Source organism: Rutilus rutilus (genome assembly GCF_951802725.1).
Source record: "Rutilus rutilus genome assembly, chromosome: 3".
Lineage (NCBI taxonomy): Eukaryota > Metazoa > Chordata > Actinopteri > Cypriniformes > Leuciscidae > Rutilus > Rutilus rutilus.
In genome coordinates, this window is record NC_140211.1 from 54,205,021 (window position 1) to 54,227,503 (window position 22,483).

At 41.1% G+C, this 22,483-nt stretch overlaps 1 protein-coding gene and 1 long non-coding RNA gene across 2 annotated transcripts; both read right to left on the reverse strand.

Moving 5' to 3' along the window:
* Positions 1 to 3,108: 3,108 nt before the first annotated feature.
* Positions 3,109 to 4,907, reverse strand: LOC311288483. The gene is made up of 3 exons (XR_014626935.1): positions 4,391 to 4,907; positions 3,749 to 4,178; positions 3,109 to 3,204 (listed from the first exon to the last, which is right to left on the reverse strand). It is a non-coding gene; the product is annotated as an uncharacterized lncRNA (long non-coding RNA).
* Positions 4,908 to 13,783: 8,876 nt separating this feature from the next.
* On the reverse strand, positions 13,784 to 18,610 carry lyve1a (lymphatic vessel endothelial hyaluronic receptor 1a). The gene is made up of 6 exons (XM_084404956.1): positions 18,446 to 18,610; positions 18,079 to 18,241; positions 17,851 to 17,990; positions 15,340 to 15,591; positions 14,640 to 14,718; positions 13,784 to 14,216 (listed from the first exon to the last, which is right to left on the reverse strand). Exons 1-6 carry the CDS (start codon positions 18,540 to 18,542, stop codon positions 14,054 to 14,056), a joined length of 894 nt encoding a protein of 297 aa, XP_084261082.1. The 5' UTR covers positions 18,543 to 18,610; the 3' UTR covers positions 13,784 to 14,053.
* Positions 18,611 to 22,483: the final 3,873 nt, after the last annotated feature.

Genomic DNA, 22,483 nt, shown 5'->3' on the forward strand with positions numbered 1-22,483 from the left:
GTTAGTACAGTACAGGCTCGCTGAGCAGCATGGGTGCACAAGACAGGAGCAATGCTCAACACCAGATGTGAAGGGGATCACTGAGCATCTCTGCTCAACACCTGAGTGTGATGAAGATCACTGAACTTGCGGTGTCTCGAAGCGAGGGACTGTAAGCAACTCGAGGCAACGGATGCCAATGCAGTCAGAGGGCGCCCAGAGCTCTGTTACTGCATGCCCTTTATACGTGGCCCCTCAGCCAACATTTGGAGGACACTTGTTCCAAGAGCCATAGCCCGAGGAACAAAAGGTCTGCTTATGGGCTGAGGGTTTGGCGACAGGCCAGGGTGTTTGATTACTTACACAGAGCGTGTCGCTCTACCACGGCCACCTCGGGACTCGGTCAAGCCAGTGCTGAAGCGGTCTCCATATGGAGGAAGCCGTGCGGCTGCATCTGCCATATGCCCCAGGAGCCTCTGAAATTTTCAGTGGGATCCTTTCTCACTTCTAAGTAGCACTGAACTGGCACACCTCACTTGAGAGATGTGGTAGACCGAGACCAACTCCGCACTAGAAAAGAGATACTCAGCACTTGGGCGAGATCGCTCTTTCCCAGTTGACCTGAAGACCCAACTGGCTATGGAGCACTCGAAGGGTAGGACTATGTACTGATACTTTGTGTCTTCGAACGCAAGAGCACAGTAAGCCTGTGAAGCGGAAGGATTGAGCTCTAAGTACACGTCTTTCAGGTTGAACGCTGCATACCAAGCTTGGGACAGGGCATTGAAAATGCAACTCTGTGTAAACAAGTGAACGGAGGCTTTCAAAAAAGGGCCCGTATCAGTTGGCACAGACCCAAGATGGTCGTGACCCACCACATGATAAGGGTACAATGAAGTGCAGGCTCGAAGCCAAACTCCATACCGGCTGAGGGAACGGCTAGCACGCGTCCTTCGCCAGTAGGACTGCGGCGCACACACACAGGACAGGAGCTCTGCTCAACACCTAGGTGTGAAGGATCTCACTAAAAAATTATTTTAGGAGCATTTCTGCTCAACACCTAGGTATGATGAATATCACTGAGCCTGGGTGGAAGCAAAGAGAAATGAATCGCAAGCCGGGTCTGAAGGTACCGAATGGGGCCAAGCTGGGCATCGGTTGGAAGCATTTTTCTAGACTTCAACAAAACCGGACCAGGGGCCAGGGACCACAGACGTACCCAAGGTGGAGAACAGGGATCCGGCTTGAGAGGCCCGAAGCGGGATCTGAGTGTGCCGGTGCAACACTTACCTGACTCCACTGGGTGGCAGGGGATGCGTGAGAAGGCGGATTACCGGGTCCTCGAACGCACCCAGCTGCCAGCTGGCGAACAAGAGGGGGCTGAGGGGTGCAAGGCTTTACAGGGTCGCACACCATCAGACTTGCCCTCTTGGGGCCCAGGAACAGAGGAATTTACTCTTCTTTGAAGTGTGGGTACCGCCTGCTCCGTTTTGGGAGCCAGCGGTGGAAAGACACACACACAAACAAAGACTCCACCCGGCCCTCAACCGGGGGGAGGGAGTGGATGACCAACTCCAAAGCACCCTCCTCCATCCCTGAGTGGCCCACTCATGGATGCTTGGCGCAGTTCTCAGCTGCGTCGCCGACCTGCCCAACCTGGGAAATTGGGGAGACCAGGAACCGAAGCTTGTCTGCATCCACCATATAACCAGGCTGAGCCAACGATGGCGCTCCTGGACCACTGACGTGGACATCGCAAGACCGATCATGCACGCCACGACACTCGTGCCCCAGAGGGCGAGGTCGGATGCAGTGCGGAGCTCACCTATGAGCGCACGGTCTGGACAACCCTCGTGCATGTCCATGGGTGCCCTGGCCTGATATACCTGAAGCAGCGCCATGGCACGCAAGAGGAGGTGACTTGCCCACAGGCTTTGTAAGCTCTGCCCGTCCGCCCAAAAAGCAACTAGTGCGTGCATCCACTTCCGTATTTATACCCGTTCCGCGGGGCGGAGTGTGTGATGCAAATCACGCACGCAAAATTTCATTTGCTCGTGCTCGCATGCTCGAAGACAATTGGCTCCCTAGCGTGATCCCATTCAGTCGACGTCGACTACGTCTGACGTTCTCTACTGAAAGTTCCTGCTGCTCACCGTCACCCCGCGTCCTGCAGGGTCTGTTCCTGTAGTGCAGAAACAATACAGAACTCATATGGCAGCCATCTTAGACTGGATGGATGAAGCATCACATCTATGGGATTGTTTATGTTACCAATTTCATTGTAGAAATGTGCAATTCACAGCTTTTATTACCCAGAGGGCAACATAGTTTTGGCCCAGATCCGGCTCACATCTGGTACTCGTGGAATCCACATGTACCAGATGTGGCCCGGATCTAGGCCGACACTGTTGCTGTCTGGGTTGGCTACTGATATGACTGAACATTTAATGTGAGTGGATATGATTAAAACATGTTTATTCTCAGGATTTAAACTTTTCAATGAGTGAAAAAAGTCTATGATTAAAAGTTAGCTCTGGAATTCTAGGGATTTGCTCTGAAGTTCAGAACGTAACTTAATATTTGAATACATTTGGATAAAGTTAATATTTGAAGAACTTACGTTTTGAAATAGTAACGTGCTAGAAATACAGCAAGCATGACTGCAAAGGTGACAGTGACCAGTAAGGCAGCTGGAACAGCTGCAAATCAGAAAAGAGATAACAGTAAATACGCGCTAGTATAATATGATTGGTTCATGCGATAAATCCTGCCTCTTGTCTTCTGCTTATGCTAATCAGCTAATGGGAAGACTAATTAAAAAGTAAAGAATTTAATAAATAATTCTTAATAGTAATTTTCATGAAGAATAAAATCGTGTCAACTTACCAGTTCAATGGAGTAATCAAACCGGTGCTTCTTAACACATATTTAGACCACCTAAAAAATAAAGGAAATATTTGCAAACGTAAGTGAACTGATCCATTTTTGTTTGTTTACATGATAATCTACAATCTTTTTTAAAACATGTTTTTGATCAAAACTGTAAACACTGATGTTTATGTCAGGACTCGAAAGACAGACGCCAGAAACAAGAGGAAAAAAGTTTGGTGTATCCAGAAAGAGCAACATACTTGTTTGTCATCTGATTTTCGAATGCCTTCATGGACAATGCCTATGGGATCCCGATGCCAGTTTCTTTCCCACTTCATAAAGAGTCAAAGGATCCTGAAAAACACACAACAGCATGATACTGAACTGCTTGTGACTAAACACACCTGTGCAGATCAGGTGAGGAACCAACCAGTGTGAAGATTACAAATAAAATCAGTAAACAGGCTGAAATTGACACATATGAATAATTAGCAGGTTTTGCATTTAAGTTCATGTTCCTGCTCAGCCAATTTCCAAGAACACTAGAGAGATTACAAACACAGTCCTGATATGCTGTTACATATAAGTCACACAGTTATTATCTTATATTTAATATCTGTATTTATTTATTTCCATCTATATTCTTCCTTTTTTTAGCTTTTTCTAAAATGAAGAAAAATGAATAGCAAATTATTAGAAACATCTCTGTGAAGGACTATTAGAGCAGCACCTACTAATCAATACAATTAAAGATGAAAATAGTACAACAAATATCATTTTCTGATTTTTAAGCAGTTAATGTCAAATCAGATTTATGACTGTAAGTAATAACAAAAAGAATAGAACATAGAAAATAACAGATGGCATGATAACATGAACCAAATTAATAATGACTCACTGTCATCAAAACTGGAGAGATCTGGCACAGGCGGCAACTCTTGATCCTGGAGGGACCTGGGACACACAGACACTCCAGATCTTCACAGACCTGGCCTGGCAGACACACCAACTCAGGTTCAGCAGGATCTGCGTCCGGTTTTTGCTTGATACTGGAGGGATCTGGGACACACAGAGACTAACGCGGGTCGGGCCGATATTTCCTGCCACTATCCTCGGGACAGGCCCCTTATCAAGCATTTGTGTTTTTTAAATCATTACAATACTTTGTTATCCTAATTGGGTGGGGAGAAAGCTATGCCATGATCAGAAATATTATATATATTTTTAGCAAATAACAAAAGGCTACAAAGTTACAAAATGCAATACGTCACGTGTCAAGCGCAGCGTCTCTTCCACTCACTCCAGGTCTGCTGTGCTGTATTGTGTGGCTTCAGTGCAACATGGAGATTGAAGATGTAAAGAAAAACAGAAAAACAGGAGAATTAACTTTGAGCAAGTTTGGAGGAAATTTTTCAGATTTTTAAGCAGTTACTTAAAGCGATGTCAGATCAGATTTATAACTGTAAGTAATAACAAAAAGAATAGAACATAAAAAATAACAGATGGCATGATAACATGAACCAAATTAATAATGACTCACTGTCATCAAAACTGGAGAGATCTGGCACAGGTGGCAACTCTTGATCCTGGAGGGACCTAGGACACACAGACACTCCAGATCTTCACAGACCTGGCCTGGCAGACACACCAACTCAGGTTCAGCAGGATCTGCGTCCGGTTTTTGCTTGATACTGGAGGGATCTGGGACACACAGAGACTAACGCGGGTCGGGCCGATATTTCCTGCCACTATCCTCGGGCCAGGCCCCTTATCAAGCATTTGTGTTTTTTAAATCATTACTTTATTATCCTAATTGGGTGGGGAGAAAGCTATGCCATGATCAGAAATATTATTTTTAGCAAATAACAAAAGCCTACAAAGTTACAAAATACGTCACGTGTCAAGCGCAGCGTCTCCTCCACTCACTCCAGGTCTGCTGTGCTGTATTGTGTGGCTTCAGTGCAACATGGAGATTGAAGATGTAAAGAAAAAAAGAAAAACAGGAGAATTAACTTTGAGCAAGTTTGGCTTTGTCGAGTGCATTAAACCAGTCAAGAATTTTTTTAACGTTTCTTCATTCGGATCCATTTGCGATGTAAAAAAAAACAAAAAAAACACTTGTATCACAAACAATAAGTGTAGGCTATTGTGATTGTCAAAACATTTGGTAGCCTAACTAAACATAATTGTATTAAGTTTAGTGACAGCATGGTGCAATAATTTGTATAGGCTACTGCTTTTATTATTGCTTGATACAAATTTTACAATTTCAAATTAATTCTTGTGGTTTTATTCCGATCTTGATTCAATTTGGACACGTATTAAGGTACAGTAGATACATGTACATTTTTCTAGCCAACTTACGTGCTACGGTCATCAAATGGCTTTCCTGAGGTAAATGTAACGTTATGTGACGTAGCCTACTCCAGCTATTTTACTGACCTCTCTCCACGGTTGAAAAACACTGATTGGTCGATATTATGTATGAGGCATATACATTTCGTTAAGTTGTACTGTATCTTTAAACATACCTATTGATCATTCGTGTTTATTTACTGTTAACTAGAATTTGGTAATAAAATTGACAGAATCTGAGAGCTGAGAATTTCAGATCAGGTGAGGAACCAACAGGAGTAGAGATGGAAAAATTAAACTAACAAGAGAAATATCATGCTGAAATGAATCATAGGTTAGCAGAGTATGATCTTAGAACACAGCATGTTAAAAAAACTCAGGCCTAGGGTTAGCCACTGACCTGATCTCGGATGAAACTCGGATAGGCATTGGCTGGGATTTGTCAAGATACGTTTATGGTCCAAGATGCTGGACACTGTCCGGGTCGTAGCATAGGAAGAAGTTCTTTACAGTCTTACCAAATCTCCTGAAAAAGGCACGCGCTGCTTTCCTCTTCCTTCCTTTTTTAGCTTTTTCTAAAATGAAGAAAAACGATGAGCAAATTATTAGAAACATCTCTGAATGACTAAAGCTGCACGTACTAATCAATTCAATTACAACAAATATCATTTTCAGAATTTTAAGCAGTTACTTAAAGTGATGTCAAATCAGATTTATAACCGAAAGTAATAACAAAAAGAATAGAACAGAGAAAATAACTGCTGTGTTTTTTTTTTTTTTTTACAGAAACAACTCATTTCAGTTAAAATGACAAATATGCATTCTTACATTTTCATTCATACTGTTACCAAGTGTGAGTTGAGTGAGAAGTCACCCAGTAATCGTGTCCCACTTTTATTACTGCATACATGTGAGTTTTGGTTTGTATTAATGTCCTAAGTTACCTGGGTTGTTCTGCGCAGGTGCATCTGTCGGGCTGCTGCCTGGTTCTCTCTCACAAAACTCAGCAGTGCTGGTCGTTGGTTGAGCGTAGTCGAACATTGGCTCAATCTCAAGTGCATCTGTGGCTGGAGTCGGCTCCTGTCTGGGTGTTTGTGGACTCTCCTGTGATAACACAGCAGCACTGGTCGATGGTTGAGCACTGCTGCTATCCATTCCCTCAGGCAAGTACTCTAACGCGTCCACGAACACGTCGCTGCTGCTGCTGCTGCTGCTGCTCTCCCTCTCCTCAGGCAAGTACTCAAATGCATCCACGAACACATCGCTGCTGCTGCTGCTGCTGCTGCTGCTCTCCCTCTCCTCAGGCAAGTACTCTAACGCGTCCACAAACACATCTGTGCTGCTGCTCTCCCTCTCCTCAGGCAAGTACTCAAACGCGTCCACAAACACATCTGTGCTGCTGCTCTCCCTCTCCTCAGGCAAGTACTCAAACGCGTCCACAAACACATCTGTGTTGCTGCTCTCCCTCTCCTCAGGCAAGTACTCAAACGCGTCCACAAACACATCTGTGTTGCTGCTCTCCCTCTCCTCAGGCAAGTACTCAAACGCGTCCACAAACACATCTGTGTTGCTGCTCTCCCTCTCCTCAGGCAAGTACTCAAACGCGTCCACAAACACATCTGTGCTGCTGCTCTCCCTCTCCTCAGGCAAGTACTCTAACGCGTCCACAAACACATCTGTGTTGCTGCTCTTCCTCTCCTCAGGCAAGTACTCAAACGCGTCCACAAACACATCTGTGTTGCTGCTCTCCCTCTCCTCAGGCAAGTACTCTAACGCGTCCACAAACACATCTGTGTTGCTGCTCTCCCTCTCCTCAGGCAAGTACTCTAACGCGTCCACAAACACATCTGTGTTGCTGCTCTCCCTCTCCTCAGGCAAGTACTCAAACGCGTCCACAAACACATCTGTGTTGCTGCTCTCCCTCTCCTCAGGCAAGTACTCTAACGCGTCCACAAACACATCTGTGCTGCTGCTCTCCCTCTCCTCAGGCAAGTACTCAAACGCGTCCACAAACACATCTGTGTTGCTGCTCTCCCTCTCCTCAGGCAAGTACTCTAACGCATCCACAAACACATCTGTGCTGCTGCTCTCCCTCTCCTCAGGCAAGTACTCAAATGCGTCCACAAACACATCTGTGCTGCTGCTCTCCCTCTCCTCAGGCAAGTACTCAAACGCGTCCACAAACACATCTGTGCTGCTGCTCTCCCTCTCCTCAGGCAAGTACTCAAATGCGTCCACAAACACATCTGTGCTGCTGCTCTCCCTCTCCTCAGGCAAGTACTCAAATGCGTCCACAAACACATCTGTGCTGCTGCTCTCCCTCTCCTCTGGCAAGTACTCAAACGCGTCCACAAACACATCTGTGCTGCTGCTCTCCCTCTCCTCAGGCAAGTACTCAAACGCGTCCACAAACACATCTGTGTTGCTGCTCTCCCTCTCCTCAGGCAAGTACTCAAACGCGTCCACAAACACATCTGTGCTGCTGCTCTCCCTCTCCTCAGGCAAGTACTCAAACGCGTCCACAAACACATCTGTGTTGCTGCTCTCCCTCTCCTCAGGCAAGTACTCAAACGCGTCCACAAACACATCTGTGTTGCTGCTCTCCCTCTCCTCAGGCAAGTACTCAAACGCGTCCACAAACACATCTGTGCTGCTGCTCTCCCTCTCCTCAGGCAAGTACTCAAACGCGTCCACAAACACATCTGTGTTGCTGCTCTCCCTCTCCTCAGGCAAGTACTCAAACGCGTCCACAAACACATCTGTGTTGCTGCTCTCCCTCTCCTCAGGCAAGTACTCAAACGCGTCCACAAACACATCTGTGTTGCAGCTCTCCCTCTCCTCAGGCAAGTACTCAAATGCGTCCACAAACACATCTGTGCTGCTGCTCTCCCTCTCCTCAGGCAAGTACTCTAACGCGTCCACAAACACATCTGTGCTGCTGCTCTCCCTCTCCTCAGGCAAGTACTCTAACGCGTCCACAAACACATCTGTGTTGCAGCTCTCCCTCTCCTCAGGCAAGTACTCAAATGCGTCCACAAACACATCTGTGCTGCTGCTCTCCCTCTCCTCAGGCAAGTACTCAAATGCGTCCACAAACACATCTGTGCTGCTGCTCTCCCTCTCCTCAGGCAAGTACTCTAACGCGTCCACAAACACATCTGTGTTGCAGCTCTCCCTCTCCTCAGGCAAGTACTCAAATGCGTCCACAAACACATCTGTGCTGCTGCTCTCCCTCTCCTCAGGCAATGCATCCTGCAACACTTCGCATATTCTGCTCTCCCTCTTCACTGGTGTCAAGTCATGTAAACCAATATAATGAAACCTGGACAGAAGATCGCAAAGAAAGAGCATAGGTTATTGTATTGCCCAAACTTCTCTCCTTGTTCATATATGCATCCCCCCTCTCCCTACTTCCTTCCCCGATTCAAGTCACTAAAAGTTCACTGAGAATGTCTATATTATTATATCACATATGATGTATCTTGTGAATCTATTGTTTTTCCTTTTCATGTTTGGTATCATTTTAAATGTCACAGTGCGATTGGTAAAATGGTCTTAATTTCATTGCAGTCATCTGTATTATGAGAAAGATTGAAAACTCAGGAGAATCCTGTTCTCCTCTTTGGGTGGTGTCTCTTCACGATATCTGATAATTCTCTCCTCTCCCCTGAAACCAGGTGTTACCCCCGGGGTACATGAATTGACCCAAAACAACTCTAAATCCCATTTTCATTAAATGTCCCGCAATGAATGTAGCAAAATTCAGTGTGCAAATTGAAAATGCATTCCAATTTGGGGTCAATAATATTCTTTCTTTCTTTAAAAAAAAGAAGAAATTAATAGGCTATTTTTATTCAGCAAGGATGTGCTAAATTGATCAAAAGTGACAGTAAAAACTTATAAAAGAATTTCTATTTGAATTAAATACTGTTCTTTTTAACTTTTTATTCATCAATGAATCCTGAAAAAAGTATCATACTGTTTCTAACATTGGTTATGAATCAGCATATTAGAATGATTTTTGAAAAATCATGTGACACTGAAGACTGGAGTTTTAGCTGTTGAAAATCCAGCAAATAAATTATATTTTTAAAGTATATTAAATTGTAATAATATTTTTTTCTGTATTTTTAAAACAAATAAATGCAGGCTTGATGCGCATAAGAGACTTCTTTCTTCTTTTTTTTACATAAAAATAGTAATGTGTCCAAATTTTTGAACTAGGCTAGGCTACTGTACTATTACAGTATTGCTGCATAATTATCAAAAATGATAACGTTTTTCACGTGTTTGTGTTCCGCCTACACTTCACATAATAGGCATGTAGGCAGCGCCTCGACTTCATTTAATTAACTATGATAGTTTGATCAAATGGTAAACGGTGTAGGCTATACATAGACTAAATAAAAAGTGGTTTAATAATACTTACCATTAATGCAGTGCTTTGTAATTAGCATCCACCGTTTAAACGACGCAGATTCAGATCGCTTCATTAATGTACATTTATCTGTCCATCTAATTTTCAAACGATTTATGAATGACTGGAAAATGACCGATCCACTTCACATTGTCCAATGAAATTTGAACTTGTTGTGCCAGATAGGCCTAACAATTGTTCGGTGTGTTATAAATGACAAACGACTTCAATGAATTATGTAGCTAATATTTTATATTAATATATAAATATGTGATATGTGGATTTTTGATCGAATCGACATGATATATTTGGCTCGAGAGCATCGGTTCGCGAGCAGACTGTGGAATACCTGCGTTTACACTAATGCATTTTCATTTTAAAACGCATAACTTTTGCTACGGTTACGTCTGCAGTCCACACACACACTACTTTAGTTTTGTACACATTGTTGTCATGTTAATTATAATCAAATGCAATGAACACAATATTATCATTGATATAGGCTATGTTTCAGGGCACTTTTGATAACTTTTGAAACAGGGCAGGGGCTCGAGCACCCAAAAAAGCGTTGAAAAGACATTGACGTAAGTTAACTTACCTTGGCTCACGCCGTTGGTTTCTGTCGTTGGTCCGGGTCCGGATCCGGGGCCGGACTTTTACGTACACATCGTTTCCTCTTTCCATCTTCGAGACTTTCGAGTTTTTTAACTGAAATCACTAACTTACTGTGTCAACAAAAGACTGTGTTTGCACTACAGGAGAATCAAACTCTGACAATAGCTGGACTGACCGTCTCTCTGCCTGTGACGTCATGAACAGAACTGCGCCTGTGACGTCACATGACCGTCAAGCGCGAGATCAACGCGAACTGTGTAAAACACATTAAAAAGTCATAATTTACTCACCCTTGTGTCGTTCCCATCACAAATAAAGATATTTTGAATGAAATCTTTGACTGACAGTCAAGGTAACTACCACTTTGTCACTTCAAAAAGTTCGTAAAGAGATTGTTAAACTAATTCGTATGAATCGAGCAGTTTAATCCACGATTTCCGAGGAGCTTTGTTTGATGAACGATTTAAGCCTTATTTTCTTTTCTCGTTCTCTGTTGTTAAAAACAAACCCTTTGAAATTCCTAGATAGCAAAAATTACCTGGCCCACCTCTGGGCCTCATCCTGGCTTCAATTCTGCCCAGTTCTGGCTGCGTGGGTCCTCGCCCAAAACTGGCCCAACACACTGAAAACGGACTCAAATAACTTCCTCTGGCCCAGATGTGGCCCACGCCCTGTAAAAGTACTCTTATTTATCAATATGGCCCAGGTCTGGCCTAGGAACTGTAAGTCCCCAGGCCAGAAACTGGCAGACAAACACAAATTCAACCATTTAAAAAGATTAAGGGTTTTTATTATAAAATTAACAAATACACTTTAATATAAACATGTATTAACAATGAACAAAATACACTATATTAACAACACAATTTTTAAACCACAAAATAACAAGTAAATTATATTTACTGGATATGATTAAAAGAAAAACATTCTCTTTAACACTAAATAAATTCCTTTTGCAAATGTCAAGTCACCACTGAATATATAGCGCTATACAGGCTATAGTAATGACTGTTTCAAAGCAGCTTTACAGGGATGAACAGGAAAATGATCAATGATGCAAACAGAGTTCAATTTGGCTGTAAATCAGCTCTAAAAATAAAATAGTGTCATTGTTCTGGTGAATTCACTTCAGTGTTGATTCAGTTCTGTTCAATAACTGTATAAAGTCTATCAATTATAAAAAGGGTTCATTTTCATTATTAATATTAAGCAGCTAGGCTACAGAAAACAGTGATGTCATCATCCAGGGCAAGCATCGTAAAAACGATCGTACGACTGATCTTAATATTACGGTCTGTTCCCCAAAACTAAGCATCGTAATTAGCCTAGCACTTGAAAATCTAAGAGTGCTCTGGAGTAATCGTAAATCTCTAAATGCATCATAAGAAGACAGAGTTATGAGGTCACCTGCAGGACAACCGGCAGATTACACCTTTATTCAAGTGCAATGTGATTATAAGGTTTCGATTGTTTATTGTAGCCTACACTTTATTACTCGTTTTTACTCATACTCGTATTACTCTTTTTTTTGTTTAAATGAATTTCTAAATGCAATAATTAAATGAATAATGAAATAATTAAAAAGGGCAGAATAAAATTGAATCTACTTATTTGAATCTAAAGAATGATAGAAATGTGAGAGTGTGTTATGTTTATGCTAGGTTGAAGAGGTGTGTTTTTAATATAGATTTAAACTTATCTTGTGTCTGCCCCTCGATCTGCTGCCAGTCCATTTGTTAAAATTAGGGTAATATGCTAACTAACATTAACAATATATCACTTATAAATGATTAAATACAAAATGAATAGTAGTTATTAAGATTAATGTGGTTTGGAATGTGCCTGAATTTTGTACATGTAGGCCTACTTACTGTAGTAATAACAGTAAATGATGCACAATTACATGAAACTAACCTTATACACCACAACCTATTCATAATCCTAATCCCATATAAGTGCAGGTTGCTAATTAATATTACCCAGCATTAAAATGTGTAATTATACTGCAACACTGACACCTTAAAATAAAGTGTAACCCAAATTTGTCGGATGTTTTTCCTAAATTCCCTGAGACAACTGATCCCTATGGAAGCCAATTTTCAATAATGACAAACAGTTGAAACGATTCAATCAATATGATGACATTAAAGGTCAAAATTATGAGATACTAAGTCAGATACTCACTAATGATCAATTTGTCTTATAATTTCTTATAATCTCTACACACAAAAAAATATGTGCATGATATATGTGCAAGTTTAAAATACCTTCATTCGACTTTTTGTCATAGTTATGACTTTTACTTAGTATCTCTTAATTTAAACCCTTTGTAATAATTGACTTTTTATCTCATACGTTTTTTAACTTTTTGTCACAATTATGACTTAGTATCTAATAATTTTGGCTTTTTAATCTCATAGTTTTTCTCATTAATCTCAATATAATTTACCAAAGCATGATTTTTTTTCTTGTGTAGAGATTATGAGAAATTAGTGATCAGTTTATCTTATAATTTTGACTTTTGTGGAATCATTATGATTTATCAAAGCATGATTTCTTATGATTTTTAACTTGTATCTCATCATTTTGACTTTTTGTCATAATTATGACTTTTACTTAGTAGCCTATATCTTAATTTCAGCTTCAATGGATTAATGGGGGGTCAGTAACCCAGGGCCTCTGAATGCATTGAAGAGGTATAAATGTATGTACACAGGAAATACAATCGCGGGAAACAGTCATTTTTTTTTTTTTTTTCAGATAGCCTAAATAATATTCTTTATGTGGTTACAACCAAAATAACTGGCTTCATGTTGAAAAAATCATCAACTATATCAACCTGACAAATCAAAGGAAGTAGATAGATCTTGAAATAACTGTAGGAGGTAGGTAGGTGTTGAAGTGTCCTGCCCTTGTATTGCAGTGAATTCCATTATAAAGTGAGCAGGGATGCACTTACCATACGGAGCACCGGGATTTCAACACCGTCAGATTTACACACAAGTGTTTAAAAGGAATGAAAAGTTCTGATATGGGGCAGGCCTATTTCAGTGATGGAGAGGGACAATAGACAATTATATCATGGTAAAGAACAGTATATAATTAGTGTCACTGACTAATTACATGCAATGCTAATTCAGTGACACTGTGCAAGCTATTGTGTCTAACACTATTTGGCAAAGCAGAATTATGAGTATTTCACCAGTGACCTGTGCATGGGGGACCAGAACCACAAGTTCAGTAGTTATGCACAACAATATTAGCTGTAATCTTACTGTCACTAACACTAATTACGTAAGTACATCATGATTATTGTTGGATTTTAACTGTAATAAAATTCTACCACAACTTTTTTTTTTAGAAAAGCGGCAGCAAATTTGATCATTTTCGGCCATAAAAAACAGCAAAATCAGTCGGACTGAAAACACACACACACACACACACACACACACACAAATTCTCATCCTTCCATCACAGGAATAAATTACATTTTAAAATACATTACAATAGAAAACAGTTATTTCGAAGAATATTTCACAACATTGATGTTTTTACTGTATTTTTTATTAAATAAAGCCTTGATGAGAATAATAGACTTCTTTCAAAGACATTAAAAAAATCATAATTATTTCAAACTTTTGTATATACATACCTCAAGCAAAGTAACACTTTGAATAACTTTTAGGACAATCCATTTTAATTAAATGTCCATTGTCCAGTGTCAATTTTGTAGTTTATTACAAAACATCATGACACACACAGACACTTCAGTCTCAGACATCACATGATGTCCTGATAAATACACAGGCAGAAATGTCAGTGTTGGTCTGTAGAAGCACTGCTGTTGTTTTCTTCCTCGTTCTCCTCCACGTGCTCCTCCTGTGGTTTCTGCAGGTCTGTCTTACAGTGCTCCCAAACCTCCGTCTCAATGTACTCCTTCTGCTGCTCGCCGTCACCCCGCGTCCTGCAGGGTCTGTTCCTGTAGTGCAGAAACAATTCATAACTCATATGGCAGCCATCTTAGACTGGATGGATGATGCATCACATCTATGGGATCGTTTATGTTGCCAATTTCATTGTAGAAATGTGCAATACACAGCTTTTATTATCCAGAAAGCAACATAGTTTTGGCCCAGATCCGGCCCACATCCGGTACTCGTGGAATCCACATGTACCAGATGTGGCCCGGATCTAGGCCCACACTGTTGCTGTCTGGGTTGGCTACTGATATGACTGAACATTTAATGTGAGTGGATATGATTAAAACATGTTTATTCTCAGGATTTAAACTTTTCAATAAGTGAAAAAAGTCTATCATTAAAAATGAGCTCTGGAATTCTATGGATTTTCTCTGAAGTTCAGAACCTAACATTTGGATAAAGTTAATAATTGAAGAACTTACGTTTTGAAATAGTAAAGTGCTATAAATACAGCAAGCATGACTGCAAAGGTGACTGTGATCAGTAAGGCAGCTGGAACAGCTGCAAATCAGAAAAGAGATAACAGTAAATACAAGACAGCTTTGGGGTTTAAAGTCACCATGAAATCAAAATGGACAAATTCTTTTTTTTCTTTTTTATGGAATATTACGTGTTTATTATTTAGGATTTATCCGTGCACATCATTTTATATATATAATCTCATGACCTTTCATCAAAATGATTTCCCCTCTTCAACAATCCAATCATCTCCTGATGGACAAAGTCAAGTCCCGCCCTTCATTTCACTCGATTATACATCACAATAAGGACTATTGTAACAATAGACTTTTGCAACTTCCATTTCTTGTCGACTTGAAAGTCTATGTGAACCAGAAGTTGCGACCGACTGTATTTTCTCAGTGAAACGGAATATTGAATGAGAAAAAAAGAGGGCGTGGCTTGTTTTTTCCTTTGGGAATTGATTGGATCTTGAAAAGCAGGTGTTCCATTCGGCACGCTATTTATTTATCTATTTATTTATTTTTGTGGATTAATTTGCATGGATAAATTGTTTTCCACAAGACTAGTAATGTGCTATAGTGAAATAAATAGGATCGATTTTGATTTCATGCCGACATTAACTGAACAATAACTTCTGTCGTATTGAAAGCAGCAGTTTACCATCCATTGTGATGCCGCTCATGGGCAGATGTTTCCCCTCATCATCCATGTGGTTAACGGAGGAACCGTGAGAGAGTGAAGAAGGAACCGAGGAAGAAACCAAACTGAGTGGAGACGATGGGGAAGGTTCTTTAGAAAATGGGATTTTCCTCAGATGAACTCCAGACTGAGCAGTGGGAAAAACTGATGAATGTGTTGTGATTGGCTTTCTTGTCGTTCTGGTTGCGGCAGCCTGGTTTTGTATCTCGAAATCTGCAACCAAACAGAACCAAAAGGCTCGTTACATAACAGACATGGCTCAGTGGTTACGTTCACCTCGATCAAGCATTTACCAATTCGTCCCACTCACTGCCTTCCGTTTTATCGCATCCCTGGCCCTCATAGGAAACCAATCTGTGATGATGTCACATCCAGAATTTCCTATTTACTTGGCACACTAACAGTTTGTGTTGATTTGATGCCAAATGACACACAAACTTGGAAAGGAGTACAATAAAAAAAAATGTGCATCAGAAAATTGGACCCAGGTATTTATTTGCAATCAATAGGTCTCATTCACTAACCACACGTGTGCACACGTTTCTACGTAAAATATGTGTGTAAACATTAATGATTCATCATCACGTTTACATTAAAATTGATTCTAAATTTGCTCTAAAACTCTTAGCACGAATTGAAAACATGTACTCAATAGTCAGTAACTTGAAATTTTGGTTACACTTTATTTTAAGGTGTCAGTGTTACAGTGTAATTACATATTTAAGTACTGAGTAATATTAAGCAACTTCATGTACTTACTATAGGGTTAGGGTAGGATTAGGATTTGGTTGAGGGTTAGTTGCATGTAATTATGCATAATTTACTGTTATTACTATGGTAAGTACATGTAACATATGTAACAAGGACACTGTAAAAAATTTTTTTTTTAAACACATAGTTAGCAATGGAATAATTAAATGACAATACTACAAAAGTATGAATTAGCATTTTCATATTTCTGTGAAATGAACGAATTTGAAAAGGAGTACATAAAACGTATTGGCTTTTTTATTATTAATTTACAATCAATGGGACTCATTCACTAACCACATGTATGCACATCTTTGTGCATAAAATCTGCGTATGAACCTTAATGATTCGTCATTTATTTTGCATTATAATTCAAATAAAATTCAAAATTTGCTCTAAAATATTGCACCAACTGAAACCACATGCATGCAACAAAAAATGTATAAATCACACTCAGTTGCCTTAGAAGCTAGAAATGTTAAAAAGCCTATGTTTTAAAAATATAACTAGTGTCTAACTAGTGACTTCACAAAAGTATGAATTATTTCTGAGCAGAAATAAATCCAATAAAACGGGCACAGCTCATGAAAGGTCAGAAACATCCATATAAAACTGTTAATTTAGTTTTAATTGGTTTAATTTGAAAATGGCACACTGCGCTTTACTTGACCATCTTGATGTGAATGCCAAGGATCAGCCCTTGTATGGAGATGATTATGCCGTATTTTATGCAAATTAATATCACACGATGCAAATTTAGAATATGACAAATTCATTAAAGGTACACTATGTAACTTTTGGCCCTCTAGCGGTTAAAAAACAACTGTGTGCTTCGGCTCTGCGTTACTGCGGATAAATATGGTTCTCCTGCTGCTCATAAAACATTCACTACTAGGCTTAAGAGATATAACCAGTTTAGATGGAAAAGATCTCAAGCTGACTAGCTGAAGATGTTACAGTAGCTTTACCCATTACACGGTGCTTCCTTGAAAATATATTTCAGCACAGCGCCTCAACAACCATAATCAAATTTACCTTCACAATACATAATGCTTTACAATCAACTTTGTTAGAGAGCTGCATATGACAATTTATTGTTCAATATAATACCTTACTAACCCATTCAGTAATAAAAACGCCATCTCCGCATCGCTTTTACAACGTTTCAAAACCCTCAGTTCTCGCCGTCTCCAAAAACCTGATCGAATTTGTACGAATTAGCCACATTTTACTGAGATAGCGCTGGAAAAGCCAAGCCAATGTTGATTCTTGTTTTATTACGAGCTGTCGCGTTCTCTTTTTGCCAGCAGACGCTCCTCTGTTTGTTTGTTTTTTTAAACGGGTGATTCGCCGGAGGTTGAGATTTAGCCGCTCCATGTCAAACTTTCTCACTCATTGTGACAACTAACCTTTTCTCTAATTACAGAAATGACGAGACACGCACGGGCGAGTGACGTTATGTACGCAATTTCCTGCGAAACCATCACGTTATACGTCGAAAATTTAAAGACTTATAATAGGCTTACCATAGTGAATCAGGGTAGGTATAGGATTGATGACGTATTGACTCGTTATTTAAATGTTGTTCATTTTGAACAAAAAAAGGTTACAAAGTGTACCTTAAAAAAAAAAAAAAAAAAAAAGTGTGTATACGTGATTGCCAATCATGGATCCGTAACCACAGTATCTAACAATTATTCAAAGTCAAGCCAAATATTTTACCTGTTGAATTGAAGCAAAACACATCAAATTCTTTATTGGGATTTGCACGCCACACGACAATCCCAGTCTTGCCATTGCCACAGTTCGCTTTAACCTGAACTCGGGGAACAACAGCTATTTGCTCGTCTATCCACCCGAACCTGAGATTTAAAAAGAAAAATGTTAATTAAATTGACCATTTAATGTGTTTATTATAATGGTCCTTTCAGCATTGTACATTGTTTTTACCTGCATGACTCCAGACCATGTTTCTGTGCCTCTGTCACCTGTGCTTTGCTTGCAATAGTCAAACCAAGATGCTCACAAAGATCTCTGGCTGTCGAAGCATTTAAGGCGTATCCATTTCCAATGGAAATTTCAGTTACACCGGAGATGGCTTGTTTAGGGTTCACTGCCGATTAGAGGAACAAAAAAGAAATATAATGCAGTTAACCAGTTAACTGTTAGAGGTGAGTCAAAATAGTCAAATTGTTATTATTTATAAGCGGTCTGAGTCATTTATAAAGTCATTCCATATAATCTAGGCATTCAATATAGACATCTAATTAAAAGTAGTAAACATCCAAAGATGATTAAGATAAATAAACACCCTTACCTTTTACCAAATGGATGTCAAAAGTTAGACTAGACATGAATAAACTATTGAAAAGTGTCATCTTCATCATCATCATCATCATCCAGACTCTTGCCATGGTGGTGAAGTCTGCTCGCTGTGAGTTTCTGAGCAAAGTGTGATCTCTGATGTGTCCTGAGTGCCAAGCGGAGAGGTTATAGGGAGGCTAAACTCCCCAGGGGAGCGGCCTGTGCGTAGAGGGGCGGTTATTACATAAATGACCCGTACAAAGTGTCATGACCAAGCCAGCGCAGTGGGGAAGAGGAAACAGGAGGTGCGCTGGCATCTATGAGGGACTGGGCTCTTCAGGAGTCTGCTTCAGGCCAAGGCGAGAATGTTTTCACCATGAAAACACCCCGTGCTGATTGAAGACCTGCTGACGCACTGCACCACACAGTCAAACGTTTACATCCTTTGTGTCATAGCAAGAACGGTAGAAATCCGTAACCAATGGCAGGAAATCCATAAGCCAGAGGAAAATGGTCCAGTCATTTCAATATCAGCTTTATTTTACAGTGTCCTTGTTACATATGTTACAAACTTACTGTAGTAATAACAGTAAATTATGCTCAATTACATGAAACTAACCCTGAACCACAACCTGTTCATAATCCCATATAAGTGCAGGTTGCTAATTAATTTTACCCAGCATTAAAATGTGTAATTATACTGTAACACTGACACCTTAAAATAAAGTGTAACCCAAATTTGTCTCTGATGTTTTTCCTAAATTCCCTGAGACAACTGATCACTATGGAAGCCAATTTTCAATAATGACAAACAGTTGAAACTATTAAATCAAAATGATGACATAAAACGTCAAAATTATGAGATACTAAGTCATAATAATGACATAAAACTAAACAATTATGAGATAAAAAGTCATAATTATTACAAAAAGCTGAAAATAAAGTAAAAGTCAGAATTATGACAAAAAGTCAAATTTATGAGATACAAGTAAGTCATAATTATGACGGTAAAAAATCGTAAGAAATCTTTGATAAATCATAATGATTCTGCAAAAGTCACAATTATGAGATAAACTGATCACTAATGATCAGTTTATCTCATAATTTCTCATAATCTCTACACAAGAAAAAAAAATCATGCTTTGGTAAATTATAATGAGATTAATGAGAAAAACTATGAGATTAAAAATTCATAATTATGAGATACATTTTTTTTTTAATTAGGACATTAAAAGTCAAAATTATGAGATACTAAGTGTCACGGTTTATGAATTCTCTGCCTTCTTCATGTCTTGTGATAGTGTGTGTGTGAACTTGTATGTCAGTGTGGGTGTGTCCTCTGATTACAGCTAATCATCAGCTAATTATCAGCGCCAGCTGTCTTCACTTTCAACTTGTATATATTCTCAGTGACTGGTATCTTGTGTTGTCAGATCATTGTGATTTTGTCCTGTGTTGGTTCCTGTCCTGTGACATTCTTCGTGGTCTTCGTTCCCTGGATGTTCTCCGTGCTTCACCATCTACTCAACGCATCACTTTCCCAGATTCTGGATTACCATTCACTGGATTACATCACCTGCCTGGTTGCCTATCGAGGTCCTTGCGCCACTCGCCAACTTCTGTGTTCTGTGTTTTGTGTCTTTCTGACCGTGAACTGTTTATTTGTCAAATAAAATTTTTTACCTGCTATTGCTTCCACTCGTTTCCTGAAAGAACGATCTGACCTCAACAATGGAAGCAGCAGGAAGCCCCGCGACCAGCAGTCTTGAGGAATTCATCAATCGCAGTATCGCTCAGATGGATTCGCAGGAGCTGAGCATCAATAACACAGGGCGGGCGGTACAAACATTAGTGGCGCAGGTGTCCGAGCTCACCCAACAACTCCAACGTCTGAGAAGTCCCGCTGCGCCGCCCACACCGCCCGTTCAACCCACACCACCGGAGTCGCTCTTCCAGCCAGAACCCAGACTACCAGTACCAGAGGCATACTCCGAGGAACCTCAGTTCTGCAGAGCCTTTTTGACTCGGTGCTCCATGCACTTTGCGCTACAGCCCCGCACCTTCCAGACCGAGAATTCTAAGGTGGCTTTCGTTTTAACTCTGTTGACTGGAAGAGCGGCACTATGGGGAACGGCGGTGTGGGAGAATCAAGATCCTTGCTGTGCCTCGTTCCAGGCACTCGCCGAAGAGATGAAGCGTGTGTTTGATCGGTCGATGGCGGGAAGAGAGGCGGCAAGACTTCTCGCCGACCTGGAGCAAGGAAATCGCTCGGTCTCGGATTACTCGATCGAATTCCGCACGTTGGCGGCTGAGTGCCAATGGAACGAGGAGGCGCAGTGGGACATGTTCCTGCGTGGGCTGGCTGACCATGTCCAGAAGGAGATTTACATGTTGGATCTGCCTACAAGTTTAAATGGACTCATCGAGCTGGCTCTTAGAGTGGATGGACGCATCTCCAGGATGAAGCGTCGTGGTCGTTTGAACCGATTGCCTGGTGGCATGGAAACTCCACAGACCAGAGTAAAAGGTAAAAAGCCAAGCCCGATAGTAAATCTGAGGCTACTATCGGGTGGGATCTCTGCCAAGAAGACCTCATCACCATCGTCCACGCTCCTCCCAGTAAGACTAAGATGGGCAACCGGCACTCACGTCTGTCACGCCTTACTGGACTCAGGAGCTGAAGGGAACTTTATTGACAGTAAGCTCGTTCAGAGACTTCAGATTCCTGTTCACTCACTCACTCACAAGATATCCGTTCACGCACTCAATGGACTGGAGCTTCCCAATGTTTCACACGCTACTGATCACATCACACTCATTACTTCCGGTAACCATACAGAGACCATTCCATTTTTTTCTTATGGATTCACCATTAGCTCCCATAGTCCTTGGACACCCCTGGCTCACCGAACATAATCCCTGGGTGGACTGGCGCCAACACTCCATTGCTGCATGGAGTACACAGTGTTATGAGTCTTGTCTTACGTCTGCTTGTCCATCTGTACCTGTTTCTGTGTTGCAGGAGGAGGCAGGGGATTTATCTAACGTGCCCGTCGAGTACCAGGACCTGAAGGAAGTGTTCAGTAAGTCCCGTGCTGCTTCTCTCCCTCCGCACCGTCCCTACGACTGTGCTATAGATTTAATGCCAGGTAAGTCTCTGCCTAAGGGCAAGTTATACTCACTCTCGATTCCTGATAGGGAGGCCATGGAGAAATACTTTTCTGATTCTCTAGCATCAGGGTTCATCCAGCCTTCCTCTTCTCCAGCGGGGGCGGGGTTCTTCTTTGTGGGGAAGAAGGATGGATCCCTGAGACCTTGTATTGACTACCGAGAGCTGAACAACATCACGGTAAAGAATACCTATCCTTTGCCGTTGATGTCTTCAGCTTTCGAGAGGTTGCAGGGAGCATCGGTCTTCACAAAGTTGGACTTACGTAATGCTTATCATTTGGTTCGTATCAGGAAGGGGGATGAATGGAAGACTGCTTTTAACACCCCCAGGGGGCACTTTGAATATTTGGACAGGCCGAAAGGCATGACCAAATATTCAACTCCCCAGCAGTCTTCCAGGCACTCGTCAACGACGTGCTGCGAGATGTTGAGTTGTTTGTAGATCAGTTCATATATGTCTACCTGGATGACATATTGATTTTTTCGTCTTCTCTCCAGGAACATGTGCAGCACGTCCGGCGAGTGCTTCAGAGGTTGCTAGAGAATGGACTTTTTGTCAAGGTGGAGAAATGCGCTTTTCATGCACAGTCTGTTTCTTTTCTAGGGTACATCATCTCGTCTGAGGGAGTGCGTATGGATCCTGAGAAAGTTAAGGCTGTGGTAGAGTGGCCAAGTCCAGATTCCCGTAAGGCCCTACAGAGGTTTCTGGGGTTCGCCAACTTCTACCGGTGTTTTATTCGCAATTTCAGCCAACTAGTCGCACCTCTGACTGCCTTGACCTCCCCCAGAACTACGTTCAGGTGGTCAGACACAGCCGAGGCTGTATTTACCAAACTGAAAGGCCACTTTGTTTCAGCCCCCATCCTTATAGCCCCTGATC

Excerpts from the sequence above, each read along its gene's own strand:
- lyve1a (XM_084404956.1), bottom strand. The coding sequence starts at position 18,542 with ATGGCAAGAGTCTGGATGATGATGATGATGATGAAGATGACACTTTTC. Across the intron at positions 15,592-17,850 it reads GTTTTGCTTCAATTCAACAG|ATTTCGAGATACAAAACCAG; the intron begins GTAAAATATTTG and ends GTTTGGTTGCAG. Across the intron at positions 14,719-15,339 it reads GAGCGGCATCACAATGGATG|CTGTTCCAGCTGCCTTACTG; the intron begins GTAAACTGCTGC and ends TCTGATTTGCAG.